Raw genomic sequence first — 27,850 nt, 5'->3', positions numbered from 1 at the left:
TCTTCATTTAGGTCACTGTAAAGCAGTCACAGCACTCACTGCTTTTTGTGCATGAGCAAAGCTCCTCAAAGTACCAACTTGATTTCAGCCTCTGTTTGTGCTTACAACTTGGGTCTCTTGGAGTGTGAGTCAGTTTATTGGTGAGAACTGAGCACCTTCGTGGTCTGCTGGGTTTCACTGAACTGTATTTGAAAGAACTGGACTTCTGTAGCAGGATCATTCTGCTTCTGATTCCTGACAGTCAGTATTTGCTGCTAAAAGGGCTTCTAGAAACTCTGATAGAGGAGTTTGAGCTTTCCCTTTGAAGTCTATCCAAAGAAAGGTGGGGGAAAGTCTGAGTTTGTTTCCAACCAATATTCTCTACAGGATACTGCAGTATGTTCACTGTCGCTATTATTAAATAGGCAAGTCTTAAAAATACGTTGTGGGGAGTGGGTGGGAGAGATTACAGTAAAATGATTGCAATGAAACAGAATGAGTCTTTGTAACATTGCAGAGACTGTTTTGGCTGAAGAATAATTCTCTCTAGGAGAGTCATATGCTTATAGCTTCTATGGGTGTAAGCTCTAGGCCCTGCAGCATTGTTCTGAGACCAAAACCCAAAATTCCAGACTCTTTTCTCCTAATGACAGGATTTGTTGGCTACTGTTTTTCTAAATAAGATATTTATTGTTTCCCTAGAATGCACTAGAGAGACGAAAAAATTCAAAGACTCATAGTAGATCCAGTAGCAGTGCTTTGACTGGAGTCCTTTCTGCAAAGCAAGGTATTGCGTAAATGCAGCATGATGTTGCATATCTCATTGAATTCTTTTCATCTTACCTCCTAATTTCAGTAACTCTTTTCTCACCAATCAAACCAAAAGCTCTCTTCTCTTTCCCTGTTTATTATTATGTGCTAATTCTTGTCCTTCTCTTCATTGACTTGACAATATAAAATTTGCCTCTTGATTACTACTTCTTCTTTTGTTAATTCTTTTGCCCTTCATTCTCTCCCCATCAGTTTTACCAAATATTTTCTTTACTCTCTAACCCCCTCTGCAGCTTTGACCCTGACAAATCACTTTATTCATCTCTCTGCTTTGGTAACAATGGCAGTCACAATTCACATTCCAAATAAAAATAGACTGGCTGAGGGGCCTAAAGTCAGGTTTTCTGCTACTGTTTTTGGAAGCTTTTACATTTGTATGTTTTATGAGAAATCTTTGTATCCCATGTTTCTTCATGGGTAGCAAAATGGAGTAATCTCTTTTCCCCGTTTAAAAGAAAATACCAAGATTAGGAAAAATGGGGAAGAGAAAATTCTTTGAGCCAAACTATATCTTGTGCCCTCCTTTTTAGATGTAGGTATATTCATTCACACACACAAGGTCAGTGGTAAGTGTCATGGTAGATTTAAACTCATTTTTCTGGTTTTGACTTCTCTTTTGTACTCTTCTCCATGTACTTGCATACATACATATATATAGAGAGAGAGAGAGACAGAGCCAGGTTCTAGTTACAGAATTTAACAATACTTGTGAACTTCCTGATGTGGCTGAGAGGTACAGACTCTAAGCTACAGAGGAAGAGTTCATGGGTGACTGTATTTTCACATCACTCTTAAATAACCTGAAGGATATAATAATTCTAAAAAGTAATATAAAAGCTTCCTTGTGGGCTTCAGTTGTAATATAAGCGGGAAAGAAATGACCAGTTTGGACCAATCTGTAGGGCTGTAAAAGAATGATTTTGTTTCCTTCTGAACACAAATAATTTTCCAAAAGTAGAACTGAGTTAATGTAAGATGTGTCTGCCTATACTTGTTCTGGCTTTTGCTGTGAAATAACAATCAGCTTGGAAAGCCACCATCTTTATGCCAGCTAGAAATTATATTTCTGGCCTTTTTCACTTTGTTAATTGAAAGAAAAATATATGTATTCATTTAAATAATGAGAATAGTTCTTTAATACTAGTCAATGTTTGTGTTGCATCTCTCTCCATAGAGAAGCCAAAACTCATTTGTGTTTTTAACATTATAGTCCAAGAGTTGTTGTCGGAGGATCATGGATGTAGCCTACCAGCCACACCACAGTCCATTTCAGATCTCAAATCACTGGCCACTGCATTGCTGGAAACCATCCATGAAAAAAACATGGTCATACAACATCAAAGACAAACCAACAAGTAGGTGGCATGACTTCTAAGTAAAACAGAACTTACCAAGCTATGGAAAAGTCATAGGTTGGGGGGAAGTTTCAGGGAAAAGGGAAAGAAGATACATTTTCACAGAAAATTCATTGTCGTGGTTAATTGGCGGATTCTTCAGTTTTTAAGACAGGTACGTGATTAGAGAAAAATTACATTTTCAAATTAAAGTCTGAGGTTGACAGAGACATGTCTGCCTCTGCTAGGCAAGGATTGGTTTGCTGCTCAGGTTTAGGATGAACCATAATATCACAGGGGAGACTTCTAGCAGGAAGTCTGTAGGGATGGCTAAAGAAAAGCTGCAGGGAGAAAGAACATCCTTGAACTGGAGAAGATTTGTGATAATTGGTTGTAATGTAGGAATTTTTCAATGAACACTGGTGGGGATAATAAATGTTGCACCTAGAAAAGGGTCCGAAAAGATTAATGTTATATTTGTCTCAAGCTAGCAGCCTATGTGTCCTACAAGTGATAGCTGTTGCTCCTACAGTTATTTAACCAAAAGTTGAAGGAGATAAACACAGTTGGATTGCTACTATGCATATTTTTTTTTTTTAATCTGAACTGAACTTTCAAGGAGAGTTTGTTTACTCTTAGCTCTTCTGCTCATCAACAGAATTCTTTGTGGCTTGTACAGTTCCTATCATGGTAGAATACAATAATTTTTGACACATTTTTTGACATTCTGATATTATTGTCCTTATACAGTATATGAAAATCAGAGCTAGGAAGTGTTCCTTGATTTTGTGCTCAGTTTTCCCCCCTTTCTTCTGTGGTTTTTTTTTTTTTAAACCCTGAGTCACTACTGGTAATCAGGGGTTATTCAGGCTTCTCAAAAGCACATCAGGACCAGATGCCAGCAACAGACAGACATCTTTCATGAAAGGAAGGAGTAGTACTGAAGTAAACTATATTGCACTAGAATAGATGATTCATTTTGAAAATTGATAACTTAGATACTAGATGGACTCCATTGCATAATTCTTAGTGATGTGGCAACAGAAGTAGAGGAGCAGTTTATAGCTACTCTTAATAACCTTGAGACAGCAAATGCCTTATCAGCTAAAGGGATTCTAAAGCGGTGAAAATGTAGCCCAGATCTATCTGATGGTAGCTCAGTCAATTTGTGTCTGTCTGTCCTGTGATGCAAGAGAAGTTCCTGCACAGAGCAGTGCTAAAGAAGGGCTAATCCCTGCTTACTCACTTCTTACTGCTAATGCAACATCAGAAGAAAAACATCCAGAGAAAACTTTTGTTAATTCCAGGTATAACCAATCTTTACCTTTTACGTCCTGATACTTTATCACTTCCTGGTGTTCTATTTTGCGTGCTCTTTCTTTTTTTGCAAAGTTCTTTCATAACTTTGTATTTCTCTTTGATCATGTACAGTCTGTTGCAGCTCTCAAATATCACTGCAATGATGGCTTTGCTTTCTGATGCTAGTCTCTGCTTTCAACTATTGAGTATGAGCTTTCTTGAGATAAGCCTTCACAAGGAGATACAGTTCTTTTGTCTGCGTGCCCAATGGGTCACATATAACCTCGGGAGTAGCAATTGGATGTATGCACAAACTGGTATTCTCTGCCCAACAGAAGATCAGGTCCCGGAGGGAAGTGACACTCCATGTCTGTCCGAGATCACAAGTGCGCTCAGAACTTTAGTGTCGTAGACAGTTCAAGATACTTTAGAGGAAAAAAAAAAAGAAAGATAAATCCTGGTCAAGTTGAGTGAAGAGCCTCAAAAACACTCCTATGTGGTATGCTCCTTCTTTTTGTCACATTTGGCTTTAGTTGGATTAAAGCTTGTAAGGACCAGGAGGAATGGGAACCACTACAAGTAGAAGCACCTAAGACATACAAAAACTAAGGTGAAAAAGGGAAATGCAGACAGGACATCAAGAAAAGACATCCTTTATTTGAGATGCATTAACTGTTGTTGGGGGCACTTATTTGCCATGTAAAGAGTTAAAACTAAAGACTTCTGACTTCTGAAAATGGGCAAGAAACTACCCATCTGTTGGAGAAGGTTGGAGGTGAGAGCGTGGTCAGTGTACAAGATAAATGGACAGGTTCATAAACCGGTACTAGTATGGATGGGTGCTTTTGTTAAAGACATTTCTCCATTCAAAGTAGGAAGTTGAGAAGGAAGTGGGGCTAGAGAGAATTGTAACAACAAAAACTTTTGTATAAATCACAAGGTAGAAATCTTTCTCTTCACAAAGAGCATGTTTGGAGGACACAGTTAGATTTGAAGATTGTTGTTTGAAGAAAGTGAGATTTATTGGGTAAAGAACGTGAGATTTTGGGGTAAATGTTTCATTCAGGGAAGAAGTTCTGCTTTTGATATTTGGGAGTTTTTTGACCTAGTGATGATTTTATTATCAGTAAATGAGACTTTCCAGACCATATGAACTTAACTTTCCTCCATACAGTTAACCTACTCTAAAGTCTAAACCTCTTTTGTTGCTTGCAGATTGAGAGTTGACTATATGAGTTTACACAAGCAGAATGGGGGATTTGTTTTCTGATTAACTGAAGCAATAACAAGGCTGTGGATTTTTTTAATGTAGATTAGAATTTGGATGTGCTGTTGAAGTTGACTTTCTGCTGTTACACTGTTGTTAAAAACATCCATTGCCACTTGTTCTTGGAAAAGACACACTATTATTATTGCCACTTTTCTAAAGATGTGGCATGATAAAAGGAGCTGTGGGAGTTTGTGCCGAGGAACAAGTAGACTAAATCCAGCCTTTATCTTTTTAGCCTCAGTTTTCAGTAAAAAAAGTAGTTGTTTGGGAAGAAAACAGATTGTTTTTCCTAGGTGGTTGGTAGCTTCTAATGCTATGTTTAAGGCAGGTCCAGTGTTTTATCTCACAAGTCCATTAGCTTAATTTGAAAAGACAGTTGCAAATTAATTCTGTATGCAGTAGTGTGTTGCAAGATTAAGTAGTTACATAAATGCAAAACCAAACAGTCCTAACCCTATCTAGCAAGTGGATAAAAATCCTTTTTGTTCTGCCAGCAATAAACCATTTATTAGATATTCTTTTTAGTGCAATTTGTTCCTGAAATTCTCAGCACCTATGCAAGCCAGATCAGTGTAGAAGCTGCTCTGCTGGTCAGACACGTTGCACTAATTTTAACGTTTCTAACTTGGGCAAGCTCAGACATCACCAAACTTACAAAAAGGATGGTGTCGGTCTGTAACTTGAGTATGTTTCCGTGTGATGTGTAGAGCTAAATATGTGATTGTGACAGACTCTATTTACAGGCATTTAGGTGATTGTATCTGTATGAGGGTGTATGTCTTCTGTAGCAAGATGTAAATTGAAAGTGAGGTGAATGGAGCTCAGGTGCTGTAAATCACCACAGCTCCCTTCAGATTATGGCCATGTATGTTGGAAACCGTGGGAGAGCCAGAAAGGGTCTTCTAAAGTCAGGTGGGAGCATTGCTGCTTTTTCAAGAACAGTAGATTTCTGTAAAACTTTATCCTGGAGGGAGGCTTAGACTAACTCCTTTGTTGATTAAACATATGACCAGAGGACAGTGGAAATAGCTATGAGAACCTGGGTCCACGACATGATCCTTCTGTTTTAGTTGAAGGATCTGGTCCACTGGGTCTAGAGACAAAAAAACAGATTAGGGAATTTGATACTACCAGCCCATGCAGCCCCTTTAAAAATACCTACCCAGGTAGGCCTACCCAGCTCAGTCTTCCCACAGCAGATATGGAAGTGGCAAATTATCTGGAGGTCAGAGGAGAAAGAAAGAAATGTGAAAAAGCACCTTGTGTTCAGAATTGCTTACACATTTATCTTTCAAAATATGTTTCTATAAGAACTTACAGCTTTATTTAGGATTTATTTCTCTCATACCTGTCTTGAGATAATGTTTTTTTGAGGCAAACTAGAATCATACTCATCACTGAATGTATTTTGCTCTCTTCCTGAATGAAAGGAGTGGGGTTAAGTATTGTCCTCTGCTTTTGCCAACCATTGTTCCGAGACACAGAATGATCCTTCTATGTGAGAACCTGCAACAAAGGTTAAAAAATAGCTCAGCACCTCTTCTGAGAATTCAGTGGGTATTATCAGGATATATTTTCTCCGAAACCTTTAGAAATAGTGTGGTACAGCTGATAAATGAATTACAAAATTTAAGAGAAGCAAGAGAAAAGTGACTTTGCTCTTGTTGCCTAAATAACAGGAGCAGTAGTAATAACTTGATACAGAGGGTTGAGTTTCCTTCTGTGGTATGGCTAGCTGGCAGGGAGGGTAGCATCCTTCCCCTTTTTTTTTATCCTGGAACTACTGGTGAAATACTTACTAAAATAATAAGGATTTTTTTCTTTTCCTGGCAGAAGTGCTGAACTTCTGACTCATTTGTGGTGACAGTCATTAGCCAAATCAATGTTGTTTTCTCAGCTCCCTGCCTGAGCCAACATGCTGTGAAAGAAGTCTTGCATGATCTCTCTGTTCCCTGCCCCTCTAAGCCTGGGGAACTCCATGTCCTTCAGCTGACCCTTGGTGAGGCCTTAGGCAGGAAGGTGGGAATGGGCTCCCTGTGTGCAAGGTGGAGCTCCCTGAAAGCTGCTCTGTGCCTTTCTCTGTCAGCTGTTGCGCTGTGCTGCAGAGAGCAGTTGCTGGATGTCAGGCCATACTCTGGGATATGAAAATAGAGTTATTAAGGCTGAATCTTTCATACCAGATGGAAAGCATTCTGAAAGTGAAATCTAGACTTGAATAATTTTGCTTTTTATTGGAGAAGACAGTAATAGATCCATCATAACCTTGGTAACATACTGGATTACTGAGTTTCAGTGGGGAAATAAACACAACTGCTTCCAAATGTCTTCTCTGCTTTTGAATGTGATGAACTGTTTGCTTTTTAGCTGACATACCCCTGTACCTCTCAGTGCTTTCTTTGATGTTTATTATAAGCTTTCTCTTTCTTTTTTATGTTCCGTCTCTCATCTTGATATTTTTGTAATCTTTAAAATACTTATGGGCTTTTGTTGTGTCATTGCATAGCCCTCACAGTAGAGATTTCAAAAATACTTAATCCTTGTTAATCAATTTTTCTAACCCCTTTGATATTTGCTGGGTTTGCTATTCTTCATGTCCTTCCCAGAATCTGCCATCTTGTCAGTAATGACATTCCCAGTACGCTCAAATGTCTGCACATAAAGCCCTCGCTGGAGAGCTCCAGTGCAGTATTACACAGCTCTGATGTGCATGGGAAGATACTGTTGCCTTGCTGTGTTGTGATATGCTGCTTCTCAGCATTCAGTTCAAATTTAACTGACTTATCCTGTTGCTGTAATTTGATGAGTAAAACCTGCTGTCCATAATCCGTGCTGTCATGTTTAGAATTGCTGCCTCGTCTAGGTTTCTCAGTCTGTTGAGTATTGTTTGGGATTTATTTAAAGACTTCTGACTCCAGGAGACTTGCTGTGCCTGTGAAACACTTTCAAAAATTCATTGGAGAAAAGAGCTTTCTTTGCAAGATAGAAATCTCTCATTTGATCTGGGGAGAGAATTAAGACTAAAAGTTAAATCCTGCAGGAGAGCTAACTGCAAATAGTATTTGTGTATGAAATCAGATACAAAAGAAGAGATGACCCAAGGAATGCAGTGAAAACTAAGAGAGGGTGATAAAGGCACCAAAGGACTTGAAGCTTTTTAGTAAAGGAGAAAACAGTTCAATACTAAAAAAAAGGTATAGTGGAAAAAGTATTCCTTGCCATTTTAAGCAATCTTAGTGATAGAGAAACCTCTCTGAATAAAGTACTAGGCCAAAATTGTGTCTTGGAACCTCAGAATCAATCTAGATGTTGTCTTGAATTTTCCATATTTTGTCTGTGTAGCTTTTACCTTCTGGGTTTAGCTAGAGAGAAAATAAAGTGATATTTGCAGGCAAGGAGGTAGAAATACTGTGAGTTGCTATTCTTTTACTGAATGGCAAAGATTGAAAGTCCAGTACATCCTAGGCCTTTTTTTTTTTTTTTTTTTTTAACCATGGGATAGATTAGACAAATATATTTAATTTTTAACTCTGGGGGAGGTTGTCCATTGCTTTTAGTGAAAAGAGATGACTGTATACAGATTTACTGCACTAGTTAAGTAGCAAATTAAAAATTCAACTGTAAGGTGTAAGCAATTGCACTTTGGTTACCTTGGTATAACAACTATTCTTTTTCTGAAGAATTCTAGGTAATCGAGTGGCAGAACTAGAAAAGAAATTAAGAACTTTGGAAATTGCTGGCTTGTGGAGTCTTCCAGGTTAGTAAAAATTCGAGACAATAGCTTGCATTATATAGTTTTCAAGGGTATGTTTACGTTTAAGAAAAGTTTGGCTATAATTTTTTTTAATGATGGTTATTTTGCAAATGTTCTTTTCAGCACATTTGCAAAATTAGAAATGTCTAATATATATTAAGTTGAAGCCAAAAATCACTAAACTTTTTAACTCTTAATTAAGTGTAATATGCATTGGAAAAAAACTGAAAAATACTGAAAAAAAGGATTTAAATGTTGGGAATAATCAAATTATTTCCATAGACTGCAGACAAAACAAAAGGAAACTATTTTATTTAAACATTGTATAAAATATTACACAGGTTATTGGCCATTATGTTTTTCAACAAATTTTATTTATTAATTTTGTACTTCTTGTAACTTCCATGGATTTTTTCACTGTTTTTAAATTTTTTTTTCTGTAGAATCATAAACTCTTAGAAACTGGAAATGTAAATGGTCCTAAATTTTCCAGTCCATCTCTCCAGAACAGGTTTATTCCCAGTAGTGTCTTAAGTATTCTATTTGGGTTTGAATTACTCAAGTAATGGGAGATTAATCTGCTTCCTAATAGACCTCATTGTTAGGAAAATGTGCAATATTTAATTTACATTTACTTTTTTGCTTCTTTTCTTCCCATTACACCTAATTGTGTCTTCTTTAACCACTGTAAATTATGCTGCTCCATTGTTGGTGTTTGCATCATTAGGCTTTGTTGTTTTTACAGCTTCCTATCAGTGCTGCTGGGGGTGGGAGTGAATGTGGTTTAGGCTTCTAGGTTTTTGACTCTGTGTTTTTTCTACCTAACTTTTACATCTAGAAGAAAACATTTAACAGAGCTGAAGAACCCCTGGGACAAACCTATGCTGTTCATCTGTTTGGGCTGATGTGGTGTGTTTCCACTTCAGCTTGCCCGTTGTGGGCATTCTCAATCACCTCTCTGGAACTGGCTCTCTTCTTGACTCTTTCCAGAACTACAGGTCCCAAATTTGTTTCCATGGATTACTCCTCAGTTAGGCACCTGACAGGCATAGTGTGCTTTAGTGCATTTGTCCCTCCCATATTGTCCAAAAGATGTCAGTGAAATATTTGTCTAAGACGGTGCTAAAGCAGTTTTGTACACTAGTACAGATGTGTATTATAAACTCACTGGTTCAAGGTACCGTAGGGGTTTGTTTGGTTGGTTTTGTTTTTCAAAAATAGTGTTCCATGAAATTTTTACACTAATAAATGCAGCATTTCTAATCTTTGCAAAATGTATTTTAAAAAATGGAAGCGGAAACTTCTTACACCACTGTTGATCTGTGTAGGTAAGAAAAGAAATTAATGTTTATATAATAACTGTCTTTTTCCTTCCTTTCTTTTGCTGCCTGAAGGCCTGAGCTACAATGTCTCAGTGGGATTTGGGAGTAGGTTCTGCTTAACGTATATTTTTAGTGACTGATTTTAGCAGTACGTTAAATATTGTTGCTGCATGTAAATAAATGGAAATGGAAATGTTATCTGAACATTTTTCTATCCAGCAGATTAAGATGTTCAGTCAAATGAGTTAGATGACCACAGGAGAAATAGAGGCTGCTCCACATGACAATTCATTTACATTAAGGAAAATAGTAAGAGAGGATGATCTTAAAAGTTCTAAAGGAATTTTACACTGGATTGCAAGTTCTGTTGAGGCCCAAGGTTTGTTGATTTGTTGCTTGCCTTTTAAATCAGAAGTGCACTTTTATTTCCAAGTGCACACTAATCCCAAGGTGGTCAGAAAGAGCATTGCAACACCTGGTGGGTCACCAGTTTTCTTTTCAGAGCATGTAAAACTTCTGCTCTGTAAAACAGCAGTGCCTAACAAATAGTGTGGGAATACCACAGTGGATTTTGTGGCTGAATGTTGGTTTGGGTGAGGAGCAGAACATGGGGAGTATCTCTTCTAGTTAGTCTTAAATCCAGAGCGAAAAAATATTATTTGGTTGTGATTAGAAGTTTTCATCGTTGAAAAAAAAAATGCAGATAAAAGCTGATGTTCATTCTAGCACTGAAAGAAATGCACATTATAAATTTCAGGTTTTTAATCTGAAGTTAATGTTCCTACTTGGACATCACTGTTCATATAACATTTATAACATCCACTGTCACCATGATAATAATATCTTCCAAATGGTGTTAATATACTCGATCCTATTGAAGAAAGATTTTGAAGGCTTCTGATTTTTTGTTAGGTGACATATTTGTCATCTGCTTTTTGAGAAATGTATGAATGAACTATGGGGAAACTAAATCAAGAGGAAGCACATATTTAATTTTTGAAAAGGTGAAACCAGTATCGTATTTCATTTTCTGTAGAAGTTCTGCCTACCACAGACTTTAGATTCCCCTGCTTGGAAAACGGGCTTTAATTAAATGAATCTCTTATGAGGTTTGTTTTCATTGCTGAAAAGAAAGCAAGCTTGGGCATAGATTTGGCTTTGATTATCTTTTTATGATCCTTCTTGCCTTGAGAAGGGAGCAGAGAATGTGATGTTCACAGAAACGTTTAATTCTTTGCTTTGTCTTGGGTACATTGTGGTTCAGATATGCACACATAATATGTTAAATGTATTCAGTAATAGTATATAGTAAACAGCACCTTATTCCTCTCACAATTTGATGTCACTAGACATTCAAATAAGTTATACTGTAATTTTTTTAAATATATCATTTCCAGAAAATTCCAGGTTTTCACTGGAAAAAATTCTTAGAAAAGAACCATCCATGACTCATCCTTTTTCTGTGTGGGATGATAAGAGAGTTTCAGGGCTGCCTCTTGCTCTGCAGTAATCGGCACGGAGCAGGGGCAAGGGAGAGTTAATGGGCTCAGCAGCTGCAGTGGCTGCAGCCACTTATAGTGGTGTGGGGTGCAGCAGAGGCTATAAGAGGATACCCAACCCTGGAGAAGAAAATGAAAAATTTACTACTACTGAAAACTTCTGTGTGTTTTGAAATCAGTATACTTTTCACTAAAGTTCTTGAAAAATTCATTAGAGGAACATGAAGGTTATGAAATTGAGTTTACAGAGCAGATAGTTGAAATTCCTTGTGTGTAATCCAACTTCAGATCATGATTCTCAGAATGCAGTGTAGCAGTACCCCTATGTCCCTCCTTCATGAATGGATATGAGTCGCTGTTAATAAATAAATATGCATCAGACTCTTTGAGCCACATCTATTGTTAAGATGTGTGGATACTGAGCTTAGCTTTATTTTCTGTAACCAGATTGGTTTTCAGAGAAAAATATGAAAGTAAATGTGTTTACTGTGTAAATGCTGGCTGGAAGTCAAGAAATATCTTTTTTGAAGCTTGTCTTGCAATCTTCAGGAACTTCAGCTCAGGCTTTACTTTTTTTATTAAATTAAAAAAATACTCTGCTTTCTACTTTCCTATTAAAACCTCCCCTCAATATTTTTATTCATCATCTTTATACTTCCTCTGTTGGATTCTTTTGTATCTCTCTGGGTATGTGGCTGCTTTTGACTGGTGTGACTATCTGTTGGGTGTTTTCACTAGTTCTTCCCTGTATGATTTATTTCTTCCAGTACAAAATTCCTTCACTGTTACAGCAAAGTACATTCATCTAGGGGCTTTTGCATTTTGAAATAGCCATCGGATTTGGTTTGCCTTTTTTTTTTGTTTTTAAACAATTTTGCCTTACACTGGGGGGGGGTTTCTCCTCTTTGCTGCTAGTTAATATTGTTTTTTACTACTGACTGTGGCAAAGGCAGAATTCTGGTGCATATGTCAGGGATCAAAGCTTGACAAGATCCATGTTTCAAAAGCATTAATTGCATTCATATTGCTGCAGTGTATTGCCCAACATGAGGATAACGGTATAAAAACATCATTAATACCTTCAGGATCAAGGTATTTGCAGCCAGTGCCTTCAAAAGTAGTTAGGGATTGGGGTCATCCTGTTAGACTCCATGGGAACAGCTTCACTTTTATTATTCCCCAGTAGTTACCAGAACTTTCTCAGAGCTGGATTTATTCCAAGTATCTCCTGACCTGGTGCTCTTTTGAAAGTCTTTGTCTTGGATGGGTGATTAGATTTAGGATGTTGCATTAAGGTGAAAGGTGCAAACAGATTTAGAGGGGAGAAGTGGTTGTTACATAAATGTCCGTTCTCATGGAGATAAATAGGGCAGTGGCTTGCTGCCTCCCCAGCCATTACTTCTGGGTGGCAGTTGTTCTGGAGGCCACACAAACACCACACTTAGCTGATCTTGCACATTTCCTGCTGTTTCTTCTCGAGGTTTAAGGTAGTGTCAGTCGCTAAAAACATGACCATCCTAAGTAGTGTAGTACTTCCTAAAGGATCTGCAGGTGTTGCTGTTTGTATTGCTAGAATATGTAAAGACTAGGCATCTACAGCAGAGTCCTCAGATGAAGAGTATCTTGCATTATTTTGTCTGCAAAACAGCTGGAAAATTGCCCTTTTTCATTTGGTTTAAAACGAAAATGCTCAGAAATGTTTTTGTAATTTTCAGATTAAAATCTCTCCTGTACTTGTTTGCTCCCTCAGTTCTTAGTTATGCTAAGCTTTTAGTATTTATTAAGGGAGTATTGTAGAATAATATGTAAGCCTGAAGTGTAAAACGACATAATTATGAACCTTCTTGTATCACATGATGCAGAGTAATACAGAGTAAAGAGCCAGTGCTGAACACCTGCTGGTAATAGCATGCAAATGATCCATTATTCTTTATAAAACTTTTGGTATGATCTGATTATTAATATTTGTAATGGAATGCTAATTGCTAATAGCATTTGCTGCATACAGCACCTGGTCTTTCAAAATCTGGCCTTTACTCAGTACTGCAGGTAAAAACATACACCTTTTCTGCATTTTACTTGTATGTTCCAGATCCAGTACAGAGGGTTTTTTCCATGCTCTGAAAAGGATCATTTGAGATGCTTCTCCTGTTCTGTACTTTTCTGTAACATTGCTAAAAAATTGTAGGATATGTTTGGATATCATTAGTGCACAATGGATTAATTGGTGGATTGTTGGTTCTAACACTGAGATTGTTCCAGGTGGAAAGGATACGATAACATTCAGTGACCCAACCTTGCCCGTGCTGCAGCGCTCCAGGTCACCGTTGTCTTTTACTGATAAGCCACAGAAAGCTGAAGTACAAGGTGAGCACCTGGAACGTAAGGAACATGATGAGAGCTGAGCACTCATTTCTTTCCAAATAAAACGTAATAAATTTTCATGCTGGGATAGCAGAAGGCAAATTTTCAGTGGTCACGGAGATTGAATAAATCATCCAAAAGTAAAACAACCAGGTGGTCCCAGTGCAAATAGCAAAGACACAATTGAAAAATTACTGTTGAATAGATTGCACAGGACTAGGGATCAGGCCCTACACCTCAAAGAATTTTCCAGCCAGGTAACCTGATAGTGTGAGAAGTTATTCATGCCATCTGTGTGACAGTTAACTGATTCCTGCGTTTTTTCCTTCAGTTAAAATGCAGTGTAGGAAGCAGTCTGTGGAACTGGCTTAGCGCTTTCCTGCATTATAGGTGATATCTAGATGAATGGGTTCCTGATTGTGCCCAGTAAATTGAAATACCCAACTCATTTTCCTGGAGAAACTGACTGCTTTTTCATAGTCTTGCATGTGTTTTGTTAAAAATCCTTCTCCAATGGCAAGCTTTAACATCGCTCCAAAATCAAGCTTAACTTTAATTTACAGTAGCAGAAGATAGTGTTTTGCTGATAACCTTGATTTTTTTTTCCCCTTAGTTTTTCATTATGGATAGGAGATGGATTATTATGCTTGCTTATTGGCGTTTGGATAAGCTCTTTAATGAGCATAACATTTTGGTATGCCCAGATCTTTCTCAGCTAACCATGAAGTATCGTAAACAATTTATTTGTTAGTCCTGAAACTAAATAGATTGTGGCTTAATTTTGACTTTATAATCCATGTCATCATCTGATAAAACTCGACAGCCAGACTGATCTTTTTTTATGATCTTGATCAGCTGATATTTTTGCTAAAAATAAGAATTGAAACTATAGTGAATAGCTCTCTGGTGAGTAATAATAACTCATAAAATTTTTTTTTGCCTACTTAATTGTTGATTTTTAATTAAATCTGCAGTTACTGAAAGTATTTACTTGGTGGCATTAAGCTCTTTCCTTTAGGTATTTGTCCTAGGTGAGGCTGGTATTACAGTTGTGATTACAGGCTGATCAGACAGGCAGTCTGATCTGCCTGTCACATCTCATCAGACCCTGTTGCTGTTGCTTTGTAACACTGTCAAATCTCTGTGCTGAAGCTTTCCATGCTGTGTTTTCTACTTCAGCTGACTTTTTTTTTATAACAGCCAAATGACTTTTTTTGGTGTTAAATACTGATGACCACATGGTTTTGGTGGGCTTTTTTGTCTTTCGTTTGTTTGGAGTTTGGGGTTTTTTTTAAACATGCAAGAATTTAGTGTATCTATAATTGAAAGGAATTTGAAATGTGGGGAAAAGGTTTTCACCCTGAGAAAAAAGGGTGAAATGATTCACTTTCAAATCTCATCTGCTAAAAACAATGAAAAACAAACCAATAATTCTGTTGAGCTTTCTTTGTGCTACCAGTGTTGGTAAAACTCTGTATGCAGAGTTCCTTCAAGACAATACAAACTTAGAGGGAACAAAACCTGGAAGAGAGGAAAGACTGAAATCAGGACTCTCGAGTGATTGAAGGACTAGAGTACATGGGGATTGACAGAAAGTCTGAGTGAGGGGGAACCTGCATCTTTCTGAGCAGAGGTCAGAGCACAGGAGTGAGGAACAGGCAGTGAAAGCAAGATGTGATAGAAAGATAGAAAGGTGGATGAGAAATGGGCAGAGTGAGTGTAGGGACTGGATAAACAAAGGGATATAGAGCAGGACCTGAGAGATAGGGAGGGGAAGAGAAGAGCAGAAGAAAGCAGCCTTAGAGAGGAAAAGGCAGGTAAGGATTAAACCTGTGGCAGTCACAGGAAGAATCAGCTCCCAGTAGGTCATCACCTTCTTTCCTCCTCTCCGTCTCTTGAGCGTAACAAGAACCAAGGCCGATCACAGAAATTTTGTCATAAAACTGGAGTAGGTTAATAAATTACTGTTCTGCCTGCCCAAACAGCTTGGTTTTTTCCTTGCCTGTGTCCCAGTGTAACTGAGAACCTGCAGTGAGAACTCAGACAAAACTTGCTTCTGTGATAATTAAACTGGGCCAACGTTTCTGTGACATAGATGAGCACATATATACTACCAGCCACGTGGGGAAAACCATAGCTTCAAGCAGTAGGTGGAGCAACAGTAACCTGTTCTACTACTCCAGATGCTTTTTCTGAAGGATGTTTGGGGCTGCTATCTTCCCTTAAGAACCTGGAAAGGAAGCAGTGTGTTTTCAGCTGTAGGGCATGTCCTTGTGCTTGGAGTCACACAGCTCTTCTGCATTCAGCATCTATATGGGACTGATGCACTGGTGCCTTTTGTACCACTCTGCATAGAGAATGGCTGCTGTTGAGTTTTAAGAGCTTGGGGCATATTGCAATTTTTCATCTATACCATGTACCTTCAAAATCTGGGGCAGCTTGGCAGCTGGGAAGAACATAGGAATGAGTTTATCTGCCTTCATTTGCCAAGCAAGTACGCTCTTGGTTTAAAGTATTACTGAAATAAAAACAAAACTACTTTTATTTTCCTATTATTGAATGATCAGTTGAGTGAAAACAGTTGATAATCAGAATAGCAATGAAATTCTTTTGTATCTGTGTTAGACCTGAAGTCACATTGGTCAGATGCAATCTTTTAAACAGTACCAATGATATTTTGTGTCTGTTTGATCCAAGGAATGTTTTTAGCTTTTGAACAAACATACTATCTTTGTCAGAACTTCTTATAATGCATTAAGTGTTGCCCTAGCTAAATCTGCAGATAATCAAGAGGGCTTTTGCAGGCTTTTTTTATCCAATCTATCCGCTTACCCTGGTCTCATCAAAGCCTCCTTTAGTCTGTACTTGTTATCATTGTTTCAGTTAATCTAGATGGTGGGTGTCTGTAGGATATACTGTGCATTTCCTGTGTGAAATTCTGTAATGACATAGTACAGTCATATAAATTAAACACTGTATTTGTCACCAAATCTCACTTTTTCTGATGCCCAGTGTTGTGGGGTAGATTGTACTTGAGTATCATAGATGCTAATGAACAGCTACTCAGGGTTTTTTCTGCTCCATTGTTGAATGCATTGTCCCTGGGCGCTATTTCAAGCATTCCTGAAGAAAACAGTACTATTTTTCTATGAGCTTTTCTCTGGTGATTTAGTGCTTAGAAACAATTTATCATCAGCAAATTGCAGGAAGGTGATAGGTTGGTGTTATCCTACTGTAAGAGGGAAGAAACTGAGGCATGAAAAGAATAAGGTAGAGTCCCTGCTAATTTCAAGTGCCAGTTTAAGGTACATACATTTTGGCTCTTACTTGAGCAGTTTGATATACAACATGAGCAGAGCAGTCCTGCACATCAAGCTCCTAGGTTTCCAGCTGACTGCTCAGATAATGAGGATTAGATCCAGTGGGTGATCACCTTTTGAAAGTTAATTTATCCCTGCCTTTCCCACAGACTTAAATTCCAGGTCTTCAACACTGCATCCCTAGCTTCCTTAATGGTTGTAAGAGTGTCTGTTCCCTTCATGCCAACCCTTGTCTCACTCACTCAGTAGCTCCCAAATTATAAATGAGACAGGTCTGATAGAGACAGTAGGCTGGTCCTCCCTGCAGCTGGGCTGTCCTGTGCCCTGCATGAGGCAGGATCCCTGTGAGAAAAATAGAGTAATTGCTTACATACTAAAATGTAATGCATCTGCATGACAAGAGTCATTTTAAGCTGTCAATGAAGCCATACTTCTGGCCTTTCCTAATTTTTCTTACTTCACTTTACAAGCTTATTTTCAATGAGGCCTTTTGTTGTCTAATGGTATGAGGACAAATTCTCCCTCTTTCACAAAGTTGTTTGTTTACACATTGCTGTTTTCTCTATTCTGACATTTTGTTCAGTGTTTGCCTTTTGGTATAATGATATATTTAAAATTCTTCCACTACTGCTTTGTTTCATGCTGTTACCCTAATCAAAATAATCTTTTATGTTAGGAGAAACATTGCAGGACCAATAACAAAACTTCATTATTGGATGAAAGCCTGTGAAAAGCTTCAAATAAATGAAGCTTGTGTTAACCCCTGAAAGTGGTAGTGATGTGGGAATTAATTGTAAGCTGTGCCAAAAATTACCATAGCTAAGTGCCTTCCTTGCAGTTGATATTCCTTTGAAAAAATTTGCCTGACCCTGCTGTTCTACAGTATGGTATTGACTGACTCCTAGGATTGTTGGTGTTGGGGAAAGACAGGCTCCAAAACAGGGCCAGATCCAGCAAGAAACTTAGTGCTGATTGCTTATCATCTAAGAAATGGGCCTGGGAGGGGATAGGGAAGAACTCTTAAAAATTCCTTACTAAAGTAAACATCTCTGTGGTCTGGCATTAGTGGTGACACTCTTCAGATCAGATATATAAAAAATACCTGTAACTGTCTCAAGCATTTCACTGTTCCATTTCTCTTTCAGCAGAACAGAAGGGAGAATGTGATGAAACTTGTGCTGTTGCAAGTGATTCTCTGGCTCCAGAGGGAACAAATTTAAATATCAGAAACAAAAATAAACATTTTTATCCTTCGTTGCCCCAGCTACCTTCTGAGGAAGAAGAAATAAACAGGCTTGGAAGTCAGGTAATTAAACTGACAGTTGCGGAACTGGAAGGGAAAAGAGCAGGCACTTCTGCAGGGGAGCAGAACGTGGTAGTTGGAGCAGAGCTTAATGGTTCATCAGAGGGAGAGTTCCCACTTTCCAGCCCTGACCCATCCGACCCCACAGATCCCTCAAACTCTGAGAATGAACAAACAGGTGAAACCGAGGCCCTGAAAGACAATGATGAAACCTCAGAGAGCAACTGTGAAATTCCAAATGAAAGAGGGGATCAAAATAGCAGCTCCGTGGATGTGGTGCATGCTGAAGACCCTGGAAGGCATGGAGGGCTCAGTGTTACAACTGCAGACACAAATAACAGCTTTGAGGAGCTCTCTGAATCTGAAAACAAGAAACCATCTGATGCTGCCAAAAACTGTGAATATTTGGATAACAGTTTTGCTTGAGGTACGAAATCCAGGCCCTGGAGCATCTCACTGTAATCCTTTTGCAATGTCTGTGCTGTTGCAAATATGATCAGTGAAACAGTGTGCCGTAGGGTTGATTATTTTACATTGAACTGTTAATATTTTTTTAAAAGATCTCTTTCTGTTAGTTTTGGTTGTAGTGTACCAAAACTGTAAATTACCTAAGGGAAAGAATTAGTGATGAGGTTTAGTCATGTTGGGTTTTTGTAATGATTTGAAGTTTCTACATGGATTGATGTAATTTACATTAGTGTAGCAAAGAGGCCAATGATAATGATTTATCATGTTATCACTAGGCTACTGTAACATGTATGGTCCTAGTGCTGGACTGTGTTTTATGGTTAGAAGTGTCTCTCAAGGGTGATAAATTGAGAAGCATCTTAAGGCTGCAAGGTTTTGCTTCTTTCTCAGACTGCATTCTAGTTCTCTTTACATATAGTGGCTGTAAAAGTACATCCTTGAAATAAGATCACTGTTCCTCTGCAGGAAGTTTCTGAAAGCTATCCCTGCATGTATATAGTTCTCTAATTACAAACCTTTATACCTTTATGTTTTGTCAACTGTACAAAATTTTTCCTTCCCTCTCCCAGCTCATCTCATGAAAATGAAGGGAGTTATTTCACCAGATACTGAGAACCCAATTTAATGAAGCTCTGAAGGAAATATCATCAGAGAAGCCAGAAGTCTTACTGAGTGAAACAGCATTGCTGTTCCAAAGCAAGGAAAACAGCAAGAGGAGAACCAGTGATGCCCTGTCCACCTACCTGGCTCTCTCAGTTACTGGAATTGCATTCCTCAACTTACAGGAGCTGGAACAACCCTCAAGCTGAGTTAACAGGTGGTAGATTTCAGCCAACTCCATCTGTGTTCTCCTTTCTAAAGGAATCTGTGTCTTTTTTTTTATTTTCCTATGATTTGGAATTAAGGATAACTCTTCCTTTCCTCCTCATTTCACAAGTCTATGGTATGGTAGAAGGATTATTTGCATTGTTGCCACTTTCTTAAACTTCTTCTTTTGAAGATGTTTAGTCATAGGAAAACATTCCTATAATAACTGGGGAAAAGGGAGGCTGCTGTGTCATTCTCTAGCTCAATCCTGATGCTGGAGCTGTGCCACTGTGCTTCTAGGAAGGCAGCAATGAGGGAATACTTAACGTTGAAGTTAGCAGCTGTTGGAGAAGGGGAGGCAGGTCCTTCCTCTCCTGTTTGTAACACAAGGAATACTCTCAGCAGCTGTGGAGCTTCTATGGGCCAGCAGCCGTCAAGGCAATTTTTCTGCTGGCTTGGGACCTAATTGTCTGTAAATGTTCATTTCTCATTCCTAGAACTTGAAACCAATCAGAGAGAATTAAACCAAATTTAATAAAATACTACTAATAAAAAGGAAAATCCCTCCCAGATTGAGTACTTCTTTGACAAATAACTGCCAGCTGCAAATTTTTACAGCCCACTTGCCAGCTACTGAATAAGGAGAGTTTATATTAGCAGTACTGACAAACTCTTCTGTATGTGGAAGATGAGCTAGCAGGTGTTGCCATAATCAAGGTGTCAGAGTCCATGAACAGTTTGTATTCAGCAGAAGAAAGGCTGTATGTAAATTATTACATATAAATATAAGGGGTGATAGTGGGAAGGTGAAAAATGTGGCTTGTCTCTGTTCTCATGTGTTTTCCCTAGCAGGTGCATTTGTGTAACCCTTTCAGTGTCTGTCTGCAGGATATAAAGCCATACTCCCAGTGCTCCTCAAATATGTTTACTTTCTCCTTAAAGGTTATGGGACATTGCAGCATTCCACTGATGTTAAGCAGCAGCCCTTAGGAACAAAAGCTACCTGTATATTTAGGTGTATTAAGGACATGAAGCAGTAAAAAGTTTTTATTTCATTATCCTCATCACCATTTAAGTTCCTTATTACCTGAAAAAAACCAAGAAGAGTTTAAGTATTTGAAAGACTGTTGGGCTGTTCCCAGTAATTGAAGCTGACTGCATTATTGACTCATTTGTGTGACAGTCAGAAGAGAAATAGCTGAAGAAACTGAAATCTCCAAGAGAATGTGGCAGGATTTTTTCCTTTAGTGCCTGAATGTCATGTTACGTAGCATTTTATTCAAGATGTGTTCTTTTCCATCTTTCACAGAGCTAAATATCAATACTCAATATCAATGCTAAATATCAATCAGTCAGAACTGAGGCAAGCAAATAAGGTCAAGATTTCACGTAGTTGAGCTCAGAAATCTTTTACTTGTTCCCTGTCCTGTGTCTTTCCTGACCCAGAGATGGTGAATGAACATTTTACTCCTGGTCCCTTAACGGCCAGTTAATGCTATTAGTTAGTGAAGAATTTGGTGTAAAAATTTGAGCAGGTAGAAGCAGTGCTAGACCAACAGCTTTTTAATGCCTCATTTGTTGACTCTTTTCACTATGTCTTTTCTGTGAGAGCATAGTCATGTACCAACCCAACAATTAGGACATCTTGGTAATTGTCCTCATACCGTTCTCTCTCTTAGATGCCATTTTTATCTTTGCAATCACTGAATTCCAGTAAGATACCTAGATCTCTGAAAACCTCATTTTCAGTGCGATGTCACTGCTGCAATACTGCCCCCTCCTTCCTATCCTAGCAAATGTGTATCTTAGCTACATTTTTAGCCTCCTCCCAGGAACACAAGACTTCAAAGCCAGGACACTTGTAAAAGTGAGATGTTGTTGCTGCTCTAGGTAATTAAATATTCTTGTCAGTAACTTCCTCGGATATTGCTTTAATTGATATCATTGTGCTATTAGAACAATGCGGGGGTTTTTTCCCCAGTAAATTTAATTAGTGTTTTGTTGTGGAATGAACATACCTTAGGTTTGAGGGGAGTGGTTTTGTTTGTTTTGCTTTGGGGGTTTTTTTAGACCTGTGTTCCCTGTTTCTAGTTCTTTAGAAGCGAAGAAATCACAACCACACATATAAGCCTTTTTGGTGTTGGGCTTTGGGGAAGCAAAGTGGGAAGGGACTGTTGTGGCAGGGATATGGGGAAGGTACATTTCACAAACTGATTTTAAGGAGATTGTCTCACCTAAAAGTGAATTCATGCATTATCTGTGGGAAGGATTTCATTTGAAAGTATCATGTTGTGGTTATTGGAAAAACAATGTTCACTGAATTTGTAAAATAAGTGTGTGAAAATGACAGATTAAGAAGCATTCTTTTAGAATGCTGCTTCTTTTGTAAGTAAGACTATTTTTAAGCATATGGGAATTTGTATAATAAAGACTGGAATTTCTTTAATCCCTATGAGCTCAGGAATGTATTTCAAAATCTTAACTGCGATTAAACTGAAAGTCTGCTACATTTCTAAAAGATAGCATTTTGTTTACCAGCTTCTGTTTTGCAGTTTGCTTTCTAAATTATGCAGTTTAATTTATTTGCAAACCTCTTTTTTGTTGCTGCGTGGATTAACAGCACAACATGGTTAAACTGTATTAATACATTTTGTCATCTTTAATAAAAACATTTCCCGATATGCTTGTTCTACCTGCTTGGTTCCTTTTCTCAGTATCAGATGATTCATAGCCATGGGATGGTGTTTTAATATTCTTACTGAGTTGTGTTACATTAAAAAAATAAAGCCTTATTGAGTGAGAGTTTTAAGTCTGAAAATTATGCAACAAATCTTTTCACTGTCACTTCTCCCAACCTAAACTGACTGATTTACTTCCTACATATTTGTATGAAGTAAAACACTTGGTCTTTTTTGGCTTTGAAAATAGTATTTCTCTCTGATCTGCTAACTTTGTCCTTGTCTAAGCAGCATTAAAACTTTTGTATACAACTTGGTTACAAGCAGGCACAAACTAGAGGCTTATACAACTGGAGTAACAAAATGGATCTAAAGTTCAACACAGAAGTGTCTGTACTTTCCCTCATTTCTAAGGGAAGTCCATTACCAAGGTCTTGCAACACAACATCCAACACTGTTAAAAGCATAAAGACCTTTTTTCTTTTCAGGTTTGCAGCTAAATACAGAATAGCATCTAATGAGAGGCAAATTCTTACTTAGTAACTTTTTTTCCTTTAGAATCCCTTAAGAGCCCCTTACAGCACAGACTCTTTAGTCTGTCGACCATATCCATCAGCGCTCTTACTTACATGCATTCAACTCCCAAACTGCATAAAATAGAATCTTTTGTCTTCAAGAAAACACATCACAATGTTGAGTTGATGCTGTTTTTATTGATAGGCTTACAGAAAGGACGCTCTACAAAGTGATATGCATTTCATAGAGGAGCAAGCAGATGGAAACAGGAATCCTTTAGCCATATATCTTAGTGATCAGCGGTGCAGCCTGAGTCACCTTGTGCTGCCCAGGCTGTAGCGGACTTTTAGTCTTCACTTAAGCCTGGTTCTGTGTACGTTTGTTGAGCCCTCTCTTCTTCTTGTCTGTAACCTCAGGCAGTTTCTCTTCCCACAAGTTCTTGTTGCATATCCCAATCACACAGCAAGCCAGACGTTTGCCAGCATTTCCATTTTCCAAACTGGCCTTATTATTGCCCTTGCCCATGTCGTCTTCCTGCTCATGGATCACAACAGATCTGCCCATGATGGAATATGGGCCAAAGATCGTGGCAAAGAGATTTGTTTTGTATTTTCTGATTTTGCCTTCCTTAGGAAGAAAGTTGCCAAAATCCCCTGGGTGACGGGGGTGATTCACTCTGAAAGGGTTATAGTGTCCTCCTGTAGAATCACAGCCATTGCTGAGGTCTCCAAGCTCATGGATGTGTATAGCTCTGCTAGATTGATTGTTATCCAGTGGAAACCCATCCAAGTAAAAAATAGCTTCCAATCTTCCATATGAGTAATACTGCCTGAATAAGACTTGTCCAGTCACCTGTGGCTTGTCGGCATCTATTTTGGAGCTGGGCTTCATTTCACAAGTGGCATAAACCATCCCATCAGTCTCATTACCACGTGTTACCGGATAGAGCAAACTCTGCCAGAGGTCATTCACTTGTTTCTGTATCTCCTGCAATGACTCTTGGCGTGGATCAGTCTCCTTGTCTGTCGGGACACCGGAAGCAGACAGGGCGAGCCCAGTGACCAGAGAAAGAATCAGAAACATCTTGGCAATTTAGAGCCTGCAAAACGTACAGGAAGGTACAAAGAATTCAGGATGTTTTGCAGCAGTATGGCTGGAGAGAAAGATACGCAGCCAGTGGGGAGCTGAGTGAAACAGCTGGAACATGGTCCCGGGGGACTGCTGCTCGCCAGATCTGTCTAATGTGATGAACTGAAACTAAATCAGAATGCATGTGTGTTTAAACACCTATAACTTACACCAATGACTAAAAGAAATAGTAGTGATTTTTTAGTTTACATTAGATCTTGATCTTAAAAACTGCCTCTGTTTCCCTGCAGGAAGCAAGCAAGCCAAAATGTTCTTAAATCTGTCTCTGAGTTTGTACTGAGACTTTTCTCCTCTGACAAATTCCAGCAAGACGGTTTGCCAGGAGTTTTTTCTTGGTCCATCTACTTAACCACTAGTTAGGCATTACAAACAAAAAGTAAAAATTCAACGAGTTGATTACCTTGCAGAACCCCTCAGTAGTAGCTCTTCGCCTCTGCTCCCCTAAACCGAGGTGTGATCAGACAGCCAGAGCTGCTTGAAGGTGATGCTTATAGGAACTGCGTGTTTGTGTAGAAATTAGGTAACGCTGGCTCAGGGGAGGCGTCACCAGGAGAACCGTGGGAGGGGAGGGAGGCGGGAAAGGAGGGAGGAAGGGAGGGGGAAAAGTTGTAGGCATTTTTGTTTTGGGCAGGGTGAACAGTTTATCCTTTCTTGGTGAGTTTGTTAGTCTGGCTCTCGGTCCTCACCGACATTTCAAAAAAACAAAAGGAAAAAGGAAGGCCATGAAGTTTTGAAATTAATCTGCCTTTTGGTGACTTCATGCACTTCTAAAACAAGTGAACTTCGGCAGGCAGGGAGGGGAGAGGAAGGAGCTTTATTAAGGCACAGTTGGGCAGTTTCCTCACTTGTGTGCTGGTCGTCATGGAGCTGGTTTACATTTTTAGTTCTTCGTTAGTCAAAAGTGGTGCTTGAGCAACATAGACTGTTCTACATGGATGAACAAAAAAATTTCCGTGTTTTTAAAACCCGAGTTTAAACTGTAGATATTGAGGTACATGCCAATGATGCCTCTCTGTGAAGTTTTAGGGCTAGTTAGTGTCTGCTGCTTTATTTGCCAAGTTAGCTTTTTCCCTGAGGCCTTTTTTCTTCTTTTCTTTTGGAAACAGCAGTGATTTCTTTCCTCAGAGAGAAGTGAGCAGTACTGAGGCAGTGCAACATCAGACTGAGGTGCAGAGAAATTGCTCAGAAACTGGCTGGAGCGCAGAGAGTTCACGGGTGTTTCCTCATCACATAAACTGAGAAATGCTCTCCTCTCGAGGACATCGCCCTGCCTACAGCACTTCCCTCTGTTGTAGCTGAAATGTGGATTCTGCTGTCACAAGAGCGATTTAACAGGCTGAGGTTTCTGTAGAGAGAAAAGAGTAGTTCTTATTACTCTGGAACAATTCTCAATGCAAGAAATTTGCAAAGAAAATCCTTTTTCCAAGTTCACATCTCCTGCCAGCTGGGTAAGGAATAGGGCTGTCAGCTTCTGGATTGGTAAAATTGTATCTGATAATCTTACTGGTATCATATACTACAACAGATCCAAGATACTCAGTTGTCTGAGAGCCAATTTTTTTTCTTTCTCTCTGATAGAGTAGAGCTAAAGCAATGTCAACTACCTGGATCATTAGCCAGGGACTAGAAATACAGAGTTAACTTTGTCTTGGGATATTGGGATATTGAATGTGTTACTTTATCTCTGGGCATCAGTTCCTAGTCTGTGAAACAGGACAACTGGTATTTCTTTTCTTCAAAGTATTTATGGGTTGTTCAGATTACTGTGCTCCTGGGCACCATGCAGGGGTCACTGGAAGCAGAACTCTCAGGCCGAGTGCCAGGATTGCCCATTCCCCCAAGCCTAAGGCTGCCTCCTTTGCAGCTTTTCCCAAGTTCAATCTCTGGCAGTATCTGAGCTGGGGAAATCCATACTTGCAGCATGGTAATATTGTGAAATTACTTCGTTTTAAAGAATTTGAAAGTTTTGTAATCAGATTTTATAAACAGATTCAAAAAATGTTCAGCCACATGCAAAGGCGGATGGTTTAAGACTGTAAAGTGCAGGAAGCAAGGGTCCAGTCAAGGTACTATTAGAAAAACTATCTCTTAGCATCATAAACCAATTTTTAAGGAGACACAACACATGGAAGGAAGAAAGGAGCATTGTTCATTGTTTACTCTTTGAGTCACAAAGTAGTGAACTGCAATTGAGTTTAACACTTCTACAAGGAAATTTCCAAGCCAGCAGTCAGCAATCCAAGAGAATTGTAAAGCTTTAGTTGAAATATAATGCATTTTGAGGTAAGAATTAGGGTCAGAATTTTAGCTGGCTAAAATACAGTAATGTTGCTGACTTCAGTGGCATTTGTGCTGTTTTACATCAACTGGGATTCTGTCCCAGGAAAAAACCACTTGCTGCAAAGCTCTTTTTTGATGTACTGCACACACCGACTGAAACAGAAATGCAGAAGGTGTAAAGGAGATGATCAAAGGGACAGAAAGGACTGCAGCAAAGCTAAATGATGTATTTGTAGTGCTCTGCACTTCAGAGAAAGAAAAGCAAATAGTAACTGTGAGCTGCTGTCAGAAAGATGTATTTTAAAAGGGAGAAGGACTGATAACTACAAAAAATGCAATTGCCAGAGTGATTTGCCGTTCAGTCTGGGTCTGAAAGATGGTCGCTAAGTACTAACCAGATGCATCATTAAAGTCTGTTGTTACCTACTGCCTCTGTTTTAATTTTCTTGTTACAAAGAGGAGCAAATAATGGGCTTAGCAGCCTTTAAAGCAGACACCAGTTACTGGGAAGAAAGGCCACAGTAACCTGACCATGCACTTGTGTTACAATCACTGCTTAAAAAATAGACATCTGCTTTTGTTCCAGTTCTACAGGATCTTTTGTATCCTGAGTTTCAAACAATGTCCTGGGCTATAAACAAAGTTTCCTGGGCTATACAAGACAGAGTCATCAAAACAACTTCTGCAAGGCTCTCTAGACCACGTAGGAAAAAATTGGCTTTACTCATGGGCTTTACAGTGGACTTTATACCAGACTGCTCACAAGCTCTCCTTCCATGCTATGACCTTCAGGGTTGGTTGGTTGGTTTGTTTTGCAGTGACATCATCCTACTGCATTACGCTGCTGTTTGACTTAACATCATTTGATTTGTCCAGCACAGAGTTAAACATGATGAAGAAAACACTGTGTAGGAAAGCGTCCTTTTATAGCAAGCCGTAGCCTTTTTCGTGTCTCCTGCACTTGGATCTGCTCCCAGGGGATTTTTGATAGAATGAGTTTCCATAAAAACAACACCCAGAGAAGGAAGCTTTTATGTCTTCAGGAGTGGGTGATGGAGGTGACTGCTTTTCTCCACATATGGCTGAGGCTGGAGCAGCTGAAAGAAAGGGGACATTTGTTACCTGAGGGAAACAGAACCAAGACCTTTGGGCACCTGATCTGCTTCTTCAGCTCATTTCTGGGAGCCAGTTATGCTGGTGGGTCCTCAGGCAGCAGCAGGAGCCTCAAGCATTTGTTGGTGTGTGAGTTAGAGACTGCAGGGCACCAAAACTTCCATGCACTGAGTTTGGCGTGGTATCATATGTGCTCTGTGCACCAGCCCTGTGTGATGGCTGGCATGTCCTGGTACCTGCCTGAGGGTCTGCAGGCAAAGCCTGCAGGGATGGGGTTTGTCTGTAGTGCTATGAGCAGTGCTGCCAAGCTGGGCAGGATTTAGGGAGCAGCAGTGCTGTCAGGGTGGCCATGAAGGTGCAGTGGCTTTGGATATTTACTGCCCGTTGTGTTGTCCAACACAGCCTGTTAATGTTGTGGATCTCCACTGCTTACAAAGGGCTCCATCCTGGACTGAGCAGTTTTAGAATTTTAGCCTGCATGGTGAGCACAGGGCTGGCACTGGACCATGAGCAGCACCACATCCTGCAAAAATCACGGTGGAGGAACTTATTTGCCATTGCTATATG

At 39.1% G+C, this 27,850-nt stretch overlaps 2 protein-coding genes across 6 annotated transcripts in view; one reads left to right on the top strand and one right to left on the bottom strand.

Annotated features, from left to right (window-relative positions):
* The window catches only part of CCDC149 (coiled-coil domain containing 149), a 51,026-nt gene extending 28,798 nt beyond the window's left edge, over window positions 1–22,228 (top strand). For 2 of the 5 annotated variants that reach the window (XM_051789848.1, XM_051789852.1), the window contains exons 8-14: window positions 682–766; window positions 2,021–2,165; window positions 8,391–8,467; window positions 9,859–9,891; window positions 13,548–13,652; window positions 18,115–18,699; window positions 19,310–22,228. In XM_051789848.1, coding sequence (XP_051645808.1) covers window positions 682–766; window positions 2,021–2,165; window positions 8,391–8,467; window positions 9,859–9,891; window positions 13,548–13,652; window positions 18,115–18,698 — 1,029 coding nt within the window. In that variant the 3' untranslated portion in view covers window position 18,699; window positions 19,310–22,228. The remainder of the gene's footprint in view (window positions 1–681; window positions 767–2,020; window positions 2,166–8,390; window positions 8,468–9,858; window positions 9,892–13,547; window positions 13,653–18,114; window positions 18,700–19,309) is intronic. The other 3 variants (XM_051789849.1, XM_051789850.1, XM_051789851.1) reach the window with 3 other exon arrangements.
* Window positions 22,229–22,918: 690 nt separating this feature from the next.
* On the bottom strand, window positions 22,919–24,444 carry SOD3 (superoxide dismutase 3). Its single transcript, XM_051789863.1, has 2 exons — window positions 24,291–24,444; window positions 22,919–23,840 (listed from the first exon to the last, which is right to left on the bottom strand). Exon 2 carries the CDS (start codon window positions 23,822–23,824, stop codon window positions 23,099–23,101), a length of 726 nt encoding a protein of 241 aa, XP_051645823.1. The 5' UTR covers window positions 23,825–23,840; window positions 24,291–24,444; the 3' UTR covers window positions 22,919–23,098.
* Between the last annotated feature and the right edge of the window lie 3,406 nt (window positions 24,445–27,850).

Source organism: Manacus candei, unplaced genomic scaffold (genome assembly GCF_025592945.1).
Source record: "Manacus candei isolate 608988 ecotype Guabito, Panama unplaced genomic scaffold, ASM2559294v1 h1tg000028l, whole genome shotgun sequence".
NCBI lineage: Eukaryota > Metazoa > Chordata > Aves > Passeriformes > Pipridae > Manacus > Manacus candei.
This window is presented reverse-complemented; position numbering and strand designations above follow the sequence as displayed.